Below are 13,237 nucleotides of genomic sequence, written 5' to 3' on the forward strand. Positions count from 1 at the left end.
GGCGCCTCTTTTGTTTGGATCCAAATAAAAAAGTTTCGCTTTCAAATTCCTCAGCTGTGTAAAGTGACCAGTAAAAAACCACCGTGTAACGGGAACGGGCTGAACTGGAGCTGAACCCGCAAACGGGAGAGAGCGGAGTCGTTAATTAGCATCAAATTAAGTCTAAGGGTACGACACATCAGTTGCACGTCACTTTGAAGCACAACTGGCAGCAGTAACGCATGAGAAGCTTTTCGTAGAACGAAGTATGTTAGAGAAAGAAAACGCTGCGCTCAGATGACAGATGTGCAATATTAAGAGGTGGCGTTTGTGCTGAGATTTGGAGGGGGGGGGGGAAAAAAGGCATTATTTTAATTAGAGAAAATGGGGTCGGTGCTCTGAGGACTCTGGCTGCAACGCTTAAGAACGGGGCGGGGGGTGCGTCGCAAGGGTTTCCGTTTGTCACCTGCTTTATGGGTTGTGAATATAGCAGTTAAATATTAATCCGAGAGAGAGCTGAGATTTGTGAAACACTCCAAGCCGTACGCAGGTTTATTTTGACCGCGATAAGATGCTGTTTATTCCCCAGGGTACCTGAACTGAACCAGCTTTGCCGCTTGCTCCGTTTGCCGAGTTTCACCAGGTCTGTGCCCACGAGGAGCCCCCGGCAGAGCCCAACGGGTTCAACTGCACCCAAAACCCCCCCCGTGCTCCTCCTGGGTCGGGCAGATGCTTTTGGCAGCTGAACTTCCAAAATTACGGCTTACGCCACGCACCCCGTGTTTAACGTGGCAACGTAATTCCAGAGCAGCTGTGAAACAAGCCACGTTTAACTTTGTTCTAAAGCTCATTCCTCTTCTTCAACTCAAAAGCAAACAAAAGTCATTTCAAAAGCAGAAAGGGAACCGAAAGCTGTTTATTATTAGGTATGTTCTTTTGGTTATCGCACTTTAGAGACGACCCAGCAACAGCATGTCCGAGCTCATGGGGGAAACTGGTTTTGACAAGTACATTTAATCTGGATCAAGTGAGTCCGTTTTACAAATTCTAAATACTTATAGCAGTCATGTAACAAGAGAGGATGTTTCCATGGTGCAATTGAATTTGTTCGGTTGACAGACTGGGGTATGTTTGGGTGCCGTGTTCTGAGGGGATGTACTAGGACGGAACACACGGTATAAATGCTGATTATTTCTGGGAGACTAATTAGAACTTCTCCATGTAATTAGAAATTTCATTTGATTGCTAAAAATCAGTGCGAGTCTAATCCTGCAGTTATCACAAAATGAAGGGTTTGAGAAATGATGAATACTGCTCATTTCTAGGTGGGCTAAACAGCAATTCCCCAGGGAGCCATTAGAAGACGGATAAATACAAAACCTCCCTGTCATGTAGCAAGAGACTAAGAAATTCATGTAAACAATAACGATGCGTTTTCTTCCAGGTGCTCAAATTCACCTTCAACTGCATCTTCCTTGTAAGTAAAACTATTTCAGCCTATACATAAATTAGAAAACTCTGAGCTATTAACTTCAAAAATTATTAACAACGTAAGGACTCTGTAAACAAAAATTTCGGTGGGAACCCGTGTTCTGCTCTTAGCCCTGAAGTCACAAACCAGTGTGTGGAAGTCGCAGTGAGAATCAAACAACAGAAGGAAAGCCTAAAAGAATTCAAACTAGTCTAATTCATAGAGCAGCGGGTTCTGGAAGGCGAGCGGGCAGCGCGTGGTGTGATCCCCGAGGACCCTCGTGCTCCCGTCCCGCGGGTTCAGCTCCCGCAGGACCCCCCTGTCCCCATCCCCGTCCCCAGCCCCGTCCCCTCCTGCCTGCTCTGATTCTGCGGCAGCACCTTCCAAATCCGCTTCCTTTCTCCCACGTTCTCCGGGAACCGCTGAACTGGTGTCAGGAGGTTCAGGCTGCAAACAATGCTGTGAACTACAACCCACTTTTCCTATTGTTTCAGCTGTTGTGGGAGATGTGGAAGTTCTGCTGGGTTCTGTAGCGCGTTCTCCTTTGTCTGCGTCAGCCGCCGGACGGTTTGTTTCTGCGTTTGCTTGCGGGTTGTCACCGTTTGTCTTTCCAGCGAGATCCCCTCCTGAGCTGCTGAGTTGTTCTTGTTTCGCACCCTGTCCAGAACACGCTGCTTCCTGCGGCTGTCGAGAAAAGAAACGCTTTGTTTTACAGCTGAAACGGGCTGGACACGCAGAACTGCCGGAAAGTCCGGCCGAGGTGCTTGTTCCTCCCACAGCCACCCCCAAAAGCTGAGTCAGTGCCGTGCTGAGGTTTTCCTGACCCCCTTTGGCTCCCGAGGTTTCCTGTGCCATAGGAAACGGCGCCGACCTCGGTCGCGATTAACAGCGGGAGTCGCCGCGCCCAGGCTGTTTGCTGGAACAAAATCGGCCCAGGGATCTGAACTCTCCTTGCAATGAATGTGTTTTAACCTCGCGGTTACGGAAATCACCGCCCTGTCGTGTGCGAAACTGGGGAGCAAGCTGTGCTCTTCACTCGGCCTAAGGGAGCTAATGCAGGACTTGCGGTTTGACTCGGGATGAACGGTGAGACCCGGTGCTGTCTAAAGAGCACTTTCCCAATTTACTGTTAGTTTTAGCAAGAACCAGCGGGTAACTCGTGCGTCCCTGGCAGTGGATGGTCAGGATCGGGGGGGCATCTCAGCTGGGTTCATGGATCCAAAGGCTGAGCTGCTCTCACACCCCCAACCCCTCTGACCCCAAAACCACCGCTCCCTCCAGCCAGAACCAACAGAAACACCGGTAAACCCTCCTCAGCACTGGGAGATCCTCCCACATGAATGTGCAAGTGAGCTAAGACATCTCAGCCTCCCTTTCTCAGGTACCAGAACATCCACGTTTGCTCTCCGACAACCAAATGTTACATTTTTACATACAATCCACACCAGCGACACGAGTTAAGCAATGCTGGTGTCTTCAGGGTGAACTCCAGCACAGTTGCACAAGTCGCTGTTTCGCCTCAACTTGCTTTCCAAGGAGCCCCCTACACATTTACTGTATGTACAGTCTCAGTTTAGGGCCACACAAGTAACCTCATTGTCCCGGTGTGTTATCTTCCTTTAAGAACAGTTTTAAATGAATTTCTAATGCGGTGTCTACCGAGAAATCCTCTTTACAAAACTAACGTTTTGCACTGTAACCTGTGCCAGCCCTCGGACACAGCCGGCCTGGGATCCCTTTCCAATTCCCACTCCCAGCACCCAAAATCCCCCAGATCCCTCTGGGTCAGTTCACTCTGGACCTGGAGAAGCGTTTGTGCAAAAGACGGTGCGATTTAACCATACACAAAGCCAAACTTTTGAGTATTTGAAGGTCAGAGACGTCTCAGTTCTTTATTCTGGTTTTGTTCTGATGACATCTGCCATGGTTTTGCAGCACGTGGTCACCAGCTCTGACCTGAAGGCACTTGGGGGCTGAATGAGGGATACTAGGTAGTTATTTACTCTGTTTTTCACTTTTAATACCATGCCATGCCGTATTCCTGCACGGAGGAAGCACCACCTTTAACATATCGCACTTCTCCATCTTCCCAACAACATACAGGAGGTTTCAGTCCCACGTTAAATGGCACAAACGTGAACTTACGTTTCTAAAAACTGACATTTAGACGTGCAAATACCCCCCCACTCCACCGCTTTCCCTGTTGTATCAAGACAAAACAGGAACAAAGGTGTTTTGGTCGGATTTGATACGATCTGGCTGGAGAACATCAATCAGCCGGCAGTTCATACGAGCGCCAGGGAGATCCTCACCTGCAGCCTCATCTGCATTCTGTCCTCAGCAACGTGGAGCACTTCAATTAACGGCTGACTTTCCAGCGCTGATTGGGAGCGAGAGGAAGGGCAGGAAACCCTGCCTAGGAATCCATCAACGTTTTCCTCACTGACAAACAGTCTTTCCTGGAGAAGAGAAAGAGCAGGTTATGTTCTTTTTGTGCTTTACTTCAGGGAGCACGAAACTCACCACAAAGCTAGGTCACTGATTCGCAACACAAGTTTCACACCACGCTCGCGCCTCGATTTTAGGCGATTTCAATTTGAAGCACAGACCTGCATTGCACATAGATAAATGGATTTTCTCTCTTTTGCTACGTGACTCATGTATAGACTTTGACTCCCCCCGAGGAATGATTTGCACCAACAGTTCAGTGTCTCCTTGCGCTGCCACCGCAGGATCTTTGAACCCTCAAAGATCAGGCTTTGTAAAGCAAAAGCTACAAAGCACACAAGACAATATCCACGTCACATCCACTGAGAGAAGCGTAAACCCCCGTTGGAAGCAGCAGAGAGGTGTCCGGGTTAAAGACCGGACGTGTTTTGAGGCTGTTAATAAGCAGTTTCACAAACGCCGCGAAACATGTTGCTACAGGTTGAAAGATTTAAATCAGTCACAGGTAATTAAAGGTCCTAAAAGATATCATCCTGGAGGGGCTGTTTCATAAGAATTACAGAGCTTGCCCTGCCCTCGTATTCTTCCTCAATCATCCACTGTGCGAAAGGACAGACGCTGGCACAATAAAAATGCTCCAACCTAGAGGACTATGATGTTCACAAATTACTTTTCTAGATTAACAATTAACTGTTTAATGGGACATAGCAGGGAAAAGTTGCAAACCTTCTACTTTAAGTCACACTCCTGAATTTCTCGGTCCGGTTCTACCCTCTTGCCATCCCAATAGAAGCAAAATTCAGTTCTCACTGACGTCTGGTGGATTGAGAAGCAAAAAGGCAACTCTGCATATTTTGGGCCCTGGGGATGTGGCCTCATGCACGGCCAGATGCCGCTGGGCGAGGGACGGAATGTAACCGTCGTCCTAAAGCTTTCTGTTAGGTCTAAACATTGCAAATCGCATCCTTAGATCACTTTGTCTGAAGTGACCGGAGGATATTTTACAGGAGGATACAAAGCAACCGCTCGCCATGATGTTCCCATCGTTTTGACTAATTATTACAAACCAATCAGACCAGGTTTCACGCCAACGCCGCATTCCCAGAGTCCTACACTTACATTTCAAGCAAGCATTTAAAATTTCAGCGCCGCGCTACCCAGTGGGCTGCCATAAATCACGGTACCGCACAAGCGGCGCTGTTCGTTATCAATATAATGATTATCGTGAGCCTGCCCAGCCAGCCGCTGTAACTCAGCCTTTGCATTCACCGCGAGTAGACACCGAGGCGTTTATGTTGCTGCAGATGTTATCAAAGCACAGACCTTGGCAAAAACACGATTCAGGAATTTATTTTAAAGCCTGTTTGCCCTGGCTTGGAAGAGCAGCAAAGGACAAGCATCTGCAGATGATTGCAGTGACCCTGGGAAATAATCCTTCCGTTCAAACAGACTATTTTCTGGTATTTATGATACTCTCTTAGCAACTTAGAAGTAAATTTGTTTTTCCCCACACATACTGTCATCTGCTGTTTGGTCTGCATTGGTTTTTCCCTGTGACTGAACTGAGAGCAAATGAACACAAACGGTAGCAGGAATGACTTTGGTTGGGGAACAACCTGTTGGAGAGCAGTGTAGGGGAAAGGGACCTGGGGGTCCTGGGGACAGCAGGGTGACCATGAGCCAGCACTGGGCCCTTGTGGCCAGGAAGCCAATGGGACCTGGGGTGGGTTAGAAGGGGGTGGTCAGTAGGTCAGAGAGGTTCTCCTGCCCCTCTGCTCTGCCCTGGGGAGACCACACCTGGAATCTTGTGTCCAGTTGTGGCCCCTCAGTTCCAGCAGGACAGGGAACTGCTGCAGAGAGTCCAGCGCAGCCACCAAGATGCTGGAGGGAGTGGAGCATCTCCCGTGTGAGGAAAGGCTGAGGGAGCTGGGGCTCTGGAGCTGGACAAGAGGACACTGAGGGGGGACTCATTCATGGGATCAATATGGAAAGGGGGAGTGTCAGGAGGATGGAGCCAGGCTCTTCTCGGTGACAACCAGTGACAGGACAAGGGGCAATGGGTTCAAACTGGAACACAAGAGGTTCCACTTAAATACAAGAAGAAACTTGTTCCTGGTGAGGGTGGCAGAGCCTGGCCCAGGCTGCCCAGGGGGTTGTGGAGTCTCCTTCTCTGCAGACATTCCAACCCGCCTGGACACCTTCCTGTGTAACCTCATCTGGGTGTTCCTGCTCCATGGGGGGATTGCACTGGATGAGCTTTCCAGGGCCCTTCAAACCCTGACATTCTGGGATTCTGTGGTTCCTGTCCCCACGATGCCCTTGACGCTCAAATATTAATAGTTTGTCCTCTATCACTTTACACATAGTTACCATCCAGAGTTATTTGTACTGTACCCGTACTGGGGGTGAAAGCTTTTATAAGGTTTTCATGACTGCAAAGATTAAACAGCTCAAGAGAAGCTTTCATGAGCTTAATAATGTTTCCTGACATAACTGGTTTTTTAAGTACGTTATTCCCATAACGCATCTACCAGTCAAAGGCTATTCAGAAATCAGTTTGTTGTATAGCAGAAGCAAACTAATTACATTTCTTAAAGTAGTTTGGGAAAGAGATTACTCCAAAAAAAAATATCAGACAATAAGTTTGTTGTGTTCTCCTTTTCTGTCCTCTTCTGACCTCCCAAAAAACTCGCCAAGAGTCCTGAGCACAGAATTAACAGGACCAAAAATAAACTGCTGTAGGATGAAGCACAACGGTCCTCATTTCTGGCACAGTGACCCCTAACTACGATATTAACTCTTTATAGTAGCTTGGAAGTTGAAAATTGTAACCCTGCCTTCTCAAGACAGACCGGACAGCACATACACGCCAAATATTCAATGAGATAATGAATGAGGGGATTAATTACAAAGCCCGCCAGCCCCTGTTGTAAAGACAACTAAAACTCCCTCTGTTAAGCGATCCTCACAAACTCAGGCTGAGCTCAAACCATGAACCAACCAGGAATGTTTAGTATAATGTAAATGTTAAAAAAAGCATCATCTCAATGCATAGTAAAGCAAACATTGCTCCCTGCTGTTCTCTGGAAGGGGTTATGTTTTTAAATCTCAATATTCTCCATGACAGAACATGGGGTTTTGTTATAATACAAAAGGGATGGGCAACCCAGCAACCCCGGAGAGCGAAAAACATCATCCAGTCCGCTGAGAAGGGCAGGAAGGGTGTGGAGCCGCATGAAAGGGAATTATTACTCCAGCCAACCTTTCCTCTAAATGACACGAAAACGAGCACGCGTGACCCCAAACAGCCGGCAGAATTCATTACCCCCCAAACGTTTTACATGCCGGTACAACCGAGGCTCCAAGTCTCAGCGGTTCCAATGCACCCACCAGGAACCCGGGGTTTATTTCTGTTAAGAAGGGAGCATTTAGCCCCAGGAGATCAAACACTAAAAGACGCCGCTTTACAAAGCCGTGATTTCAGCAATTCCCCAGCTCTGCCATACCCAGGACACTCTGGGACACGCTGTTCTTGGAAACCTTGCCTGGCAGGCTTACAAATTTTATTGATGATTATTTCACTCACAGCCGCTCTATTTTCATCATTGACTCCCCAGGCTGTGTTGTGTCCAAACGAAGGGGAATTCTCTGATGCGGGAGTTTCCCGGGCCTGAGCTCCCAGGATTTAAACAAATGGAATGAATAATGTCTCAGGCGTTAGTGGATGAACCAAGTAAGGGAGCAGCTCACAGCTGGTCCTTCGAGGCAGAAAAGTCAGCGTTGTGTGGCCTCTGGTGCAGCGAAACAGGTAATTTTAAAATCCTTGAAATATGTGACCCCGGCCCACAAAGTCCGAAGTTACGGGATCTTTATTTTTATAGATTTTCTGGTCAGCGTAACAAATCTGTGCACGCTATGGTTTAGCCAAGGAGCAAAACTACTCATAGGAAAGAGAAGCGATGGCTGCAGCCGCTGCTAAGTTAAGGCTGAGAGTCAGCAAAGAGCCGGCTATCGTATGGGAAAGCGGTAAAATCAAAGCAACATCGAGAGCTCCCAGACAAAGGAACCCTTGCGATGACACGGTTAAAGTCGCGCTGGAGAGACTCGCTGAAAATAAGCGCTTGCTGGGGTGGGAATTCAGGCTGCTCAGCATCTATGGAAACTGAGCTCTAAATAGATCATCTCTCGGCACAGGGATTCAAATGCATCTGACTCGACAAAAGGAAAACCAGCCCTTGAAATTGTGTTTCAAGGATGGTTTCCTAAGGACAAGCCGACTCATTCTTCTGCCAATACCGGTATCAGACCCATTTCCAAGCAGACAAGAGGCCGGTGCGGTAACGGGACCATCGCAGCTCCCCAAAGTGATTCCTAAAACACTCCAGATGGAACTTCTTGCAGCTCTCAGAGCTGGAACCGTAGCTCTGATGTACAGAATGAGACCCAAAGCGGGAAAACACCAGCAGGGAAGTGGAAGAAATCAAGAGAAGCCACCACAAGGAAATAGTTAATGGACACAAGGCAGCACACAACAGCAGCTCTAATTAAACATTAATTTTTCTCACTTCACCCCGAGTGAACGCAGCAAACAGAAAAATATGTGAATGAATGGCTGGGAGGCCTATGACTAATGCCCAGTCTGCTCCTCATCCTCCTACCCCACCCAAAAGATTTTGCAATATGGAATAAATTCAGCACATTCAAAGACTGTTTTTAACTCACAAAACGGTAATATTAACCAAACTCATTACTGGATGGCCTTTAACGACTTTCAATCAAAAGATGTTCCCTCAATCATGATAATGAAGGCACATACCAAACACTTTCAGTCATCACAGAGATCAAAGTGTGTGGAAACGTCCATCCATCACAGTATGAAAGATACTGCAGCAGAATTTCCTGTTCCCAAATGGAATTTTCAGCTATATCCCCACACAGAGTCACAGAAAGCTGTTGTTTCCTATTCCACATTCCATGATTCTATGGTTAAAATCTGCATTTAGGCCTGCAAACCATAAAATAAGCAGCAAATGCACACACCCGCCACAGCGCATGATGAAAGAGATTCCTATTCTGTTCAGACTACCAGAAAAAGCAGATAAATGCTTCTGTACCCATATAGAAAACAGGCAGCAGTTTGCACGATGTCACATTATTTGATGTCACATCTGTACCGGTATTTGATCACACCAATTAACAATAACACCAGATATTTTGTGGTCCTATTTGCAGAGACTTGCAGGCTCACGATCCAGAACAAGCGAAGGAAATACCCTGGAAACAGTTCAATGTAGGCGGTTCTCAATAGATTCATCATCTTTGGTACTTACCCAAAACTATCGCAGGAAAGGTAAGCAGCCTGCTCAATGGGAAAAAAAACGTGACGATTCGGCTGCACATCCACTAATTGCATAAATATCTTTCAGAATCATGCAGCGTTTGCTAATTGTGGGGACGGAGTAATTAAGATGCTCCAAGCCGCCGTCCCAGTGGAAATACTGTGAGCCTGCCAGTTCTTTGGACTTGCGCTCCCATGGTCACCCAATCTGCAAAGGGGTTTATTCTAAAATAAAGACTCAAAACCACAGGGCTGGAAGGTTACATGAGAATTGTGCAGCCTTAATCCCTGCTCATGTTTGGCTGTTTGAAACTCTAAGCTTAAATGTATTTCTCCACAAAATGTGTGTATTTCTTGACAGCAAGAGCGCCACAAGGTGAGTGTCCCTTTGCGGGGACACCGGTAGCAATCAGATGTGCCACCCAGGGAACATCACTGCCCAAAGGCCCATAAAATAATAAAACCTCTCAACTAGAATATTCAGACCAGCACAAAGATGAAGAACTAGCCCAGCAAAATGGCAACAGGCAGCAGTTCAGAGCTGCTGTTTGCTGGCTGAACTATCGGGTGTTCCTCCAGCTCTACGTGGGAATTCTGCCCTCAAATCCAGCCACAGCAACACGCCACGCACACGTCTGCACTACCTGACACTGCACACACGTGTGTACTCTGGTGTGTTATAAACATCTCCTTTCTTCATGTGAATGAGCGATTTACATGGTCCTAAAGGCTGCTAAGAGACCCTCTCGCTCTCTGCAACTACCTGAAAGGAGGTTGGAGCCAGGGGAGTGTTGGTCTTTTCTCCCAAGTAGCAAATGATGGGCCAAGAGGAAATGGCCTCAAGTTACACCAGGGAAGGTTTAGATTGGATATCAGGAACAATTTCTTCCCAGAAAGGATTGTCAGGATTGGAACAGGCTGCCCAGGGCAGTGCTGCAGTCACCATCCCTGGAGGGGTTTAAAAGGCATTTAGACGAGGTTCTTAGGGACACAGTCTAGTGCTAGAGTTGGGTTATGGTTGGACTCGATGACCCTGAGGGTCTCTTCCAACTGAAACGATTCTACAATGAAGGCGTCAGCTCTGTGATGCTCCTGTGAGACCAGCGCTAATCATGTCATTCACCTTCCCCTTGGGGAAGCGGTTTCCATCACTACCAACTCCTTCCAAACTCAGACCGATAACCTGACACCTCCCTGAGCCACCACTCGCGCAGGGATCCCAGCAGCACAAGCCGGGGAGCCGTTTCCAAGCCGTTTACCTGCAGAGCGGAGGCGTCGAGGCCGAAGCAGAACTTCTCCCAGGGCCCGGCGCTGCCAGGGGCCTTGGCCAGCGCAATGGCCGCGTTGTGGGCAGACATGCTCACGCAGGTCTCGGGGGACAGCAGCCTGTTGGCGGGAGGGAACTGTAGGAACAGGGTGAAGGTGCCGGTGTCAGTGGAGAAGCGCAGGCTGTAGTGGTTGGTGCCCACGTCCCCGCTGAGGCTGTGGGGCTGGATGCCGGGCACATGGAGGAGCACGGTGAGCGACGCCTCGTCCTGCCGGCACTGGAACGGCGGGCACACGGCGGCCCCGGGGCTGCTGGAGCCCCGGCCAACAGTCACCTCGCCGGGGCTGCCCCGGGTGGCCGGGCTCTCGGGAGGGGACGGAGGGGCGGCCCCGCTGGGCATGGCCGGCTCGGGGCTGGCGCTCGGAGCGGGGGAAGCGGCGCCGGAGCGGCGTGGGGACGGCTCGGCGGGAACCGGGGGAGGAGCCGCCGCGCAGCCCGGCTCAGCCGGCCCGGGCTCGGCCGGGCCCTCCGCACCGGGACCGACGGGTTCCTCCGCCCAGGGCTCGGCGGGATCCTCGGCACCGGGCTCGGTCGGACCCTCCGCCCCGGGCTCGGCGGGACCGTCCGCACGGGGCTCGGCGGGATCCTCCGCCCCGGGCTCGGCGGGACGGTCCGCACCGGTCTCGGCGGGATCCTCAGCGCCGGGCTCGGTCGGACCCTCCGCACCGGGCTCGGCGGGATCCTCAGCGCCGGGCTCGGCGGGATCCTCGGCACCGGGCTCGGTCGGACCCTCCGCCCCGGGCTCGGCGGGACCGCCCGCACCGGTCTCAGCGGGATCCTCAGCGCCGGGCTCGGCCGGACCCTCCGCCCCGGGCTCCTCCGGCCGCTCCCCGCCCGTTCCCGTGTGCTCCCGCGGGCCGGGCCGCTGCAGCACGGGCAGCGTGACCTGCAGCTGCCGCTGGGCCTTGTTGAAGGCGGCGCGCCCGCCGCTCTCGTCCACGTCGTAGGGGAGGCGGAGGCGCAGGCGGTAGGCGGGACGCTGCGAGTCGAGCCGCAGCTCCCGGCCGCGGATCTCCAGCTCGGCCTGCGCCGCGCAGCGCAGCAGCGGCAGCTCCACCGTCACCACCAGCTCCCGCGGCACCGGGCTGGGCGCCGAGTCGCGGGAGCAGCGATAGTCCTGCAGCTCCACGTACGAGCGGTGGCGGATGCTCCAGCGCGGCGTGGTGGGGCCGGCGGGCGGCAGCGGGGAGTCGCGGGCGGCGGGAGGCGGCGGGGAATCCCGGGCGGCGGGAGGCGGCGGGGGCGGGAAGGGCGGCAGCGGGGAGTCCCGGTCGGCGGGCGGGGCGGGGGCGCCGCCGGGCAGCGGGGTGCGGATGACGGGCGCCTGCGGGACGCCCTTGTAGGTGGCGCGGCGGAGCACGGCGGCGTTGGCGCGGTCCAGCTGCACGGAGCAGTGCCGCTCCACGGCCTCCAGCGCCGTGTCGCTGAGCAGGCGGCGGAACCGGTTGCTGCGGGCGGCCAGGCGGAGGGCGGCCGGGTGGAAAACCACGTCGTAGAGCAGGCGGCGGTGGCCGCCGCGGCCCAGCTCCTCGCGGCCCGGCGCCAGGCTGTAGGGCAGCGACCAGCGGTGGCCGCCGGGCTCCGGGCGCGCCCGCGGCTCCCCGATGTGCGGGTTGCTGCAGATGTTGAGGTAGCAGCGGCGGGAGCCGGCCTGGCTGGTGCGGAGCACGTAGCCCGGGGTGGGGTGGACGAAGCGAACCTCCACACCGCGCTCCCGCTCCAGCGCCGCCACCTCCTCCTCGTACAGCCGCCGCTGCTCCGGGTCGGTGAGCTCCGCCGCGTACTCGGCGAACAGCGCACGGAACTTTTCGTCGCGGAAGGCGCGTTGGAGCCGCTCGGCCTCCTCGGCGCTGAGCTCCAGCTCCTCCAGCCGCCCCGGGCCCGCCATGGCTCCGGCCCGGCCGCGCTCGTTGCTGTGGAGACGCCAAACAAGATGGCGGCTCCCGCGCCGCCGCGCTCGTTGCTATGGTGATAGTAAACAAGATGGCGGCGGCGGACCGCGGGTCACAGAACCCCAGAGTGTCAGGGGCTGGAAGGGACCTGGAAAGCTCATCCAGTGCAATCCCCCCATGGAGCAGGAACACCCAGATGAGGTTACACAGGAAGGTGTCCAGGCGGGTTGGAATGTCTGCACAGAAGGAGACTCCACAACCCCCCTGGGCAGCCTGGGCCAGCGTTCTGTTACCCTCACTGAGAAGACGTTTCTTCTCAAATTTAAGTGGAACCTCCTATGTTCCAGTTTGAACCCATTACCCCTTGTCCTATCACTGGTTGTCACCCAGAAGAGCCTGGCTCCATCCTCCTGACACTCCCCCTTTCCATATTGATCCCCAGGAATGAGTCCCCCTTCAGTCTCCTCTTGTCCAGCTCCAGAGCCCCAGCTCCCTCAGCCTTTCCTCACACGGGAGATGCTCCACTCCCTGCAGCATCTCGGTGGCTGCGCTGGACTCTCTGCAGCAGTTCCCTGTCCTGCTGGAACTGAGGGGCCACAACTGGACACAAGATTCCAGGTGTGGTCTCCCCAGGGCAGAGCAGAGGGGCAGGAGAACCTCTCTGACCTACTGACCACCCCCTTCTAACCCACCCCAGGTACCATTGGCTTCCTGGCCACAAGGGCCCAGTGCTGGCTCATGGTCACCCTGCTGGCCCCAGGACCCCCAGGTCCCTTTCCCCT

The 13,237-nt window shown here is 52.7% G+C and overlaps 1 protein-coding gene across 1 annotated transcript; it reads right to left on the minus strand.

Annotated features, from left to right (window-relative positions):
- Nucleotides 1–431: 431 nt before the first annotated feature.
- DNAAF2 (dynein axonemal assembly factor 2) lies at nt 432–12,451 on the minus strand (the record flags this gene model as incomplete). The annotated part of the gene is made up of 3 exons (XM_082059126.1): nt 432–2,134; nt 3,763–3,909; nt 10,496–12,451. The coding sequence occupies 3 exons, from the start codon at nt 12,449–12,451 to the stop codon at nt 1,658–1,660; spliced, it is 2,580 nt and encodes an 859-aa protein (XP_081915252.1). The 3' UTR covers nt 432–1,657.
- Between the last annotated feature and the right edge of the window lie 786 nt (nt 12,452–13,237).

This window comes from Streptopelia decaocto (assembly GCF_964273445.1).
Source record: "Streptopelia decaocto genome assembly, chromosome: 7".
In the NCBI taxonomy this organism is placed as follows: Eukaryota; Metazoa; Chordata; class Aves; order Columbiformes; family Columbidae; genus Streptopelia; species Streptopelia decaocto.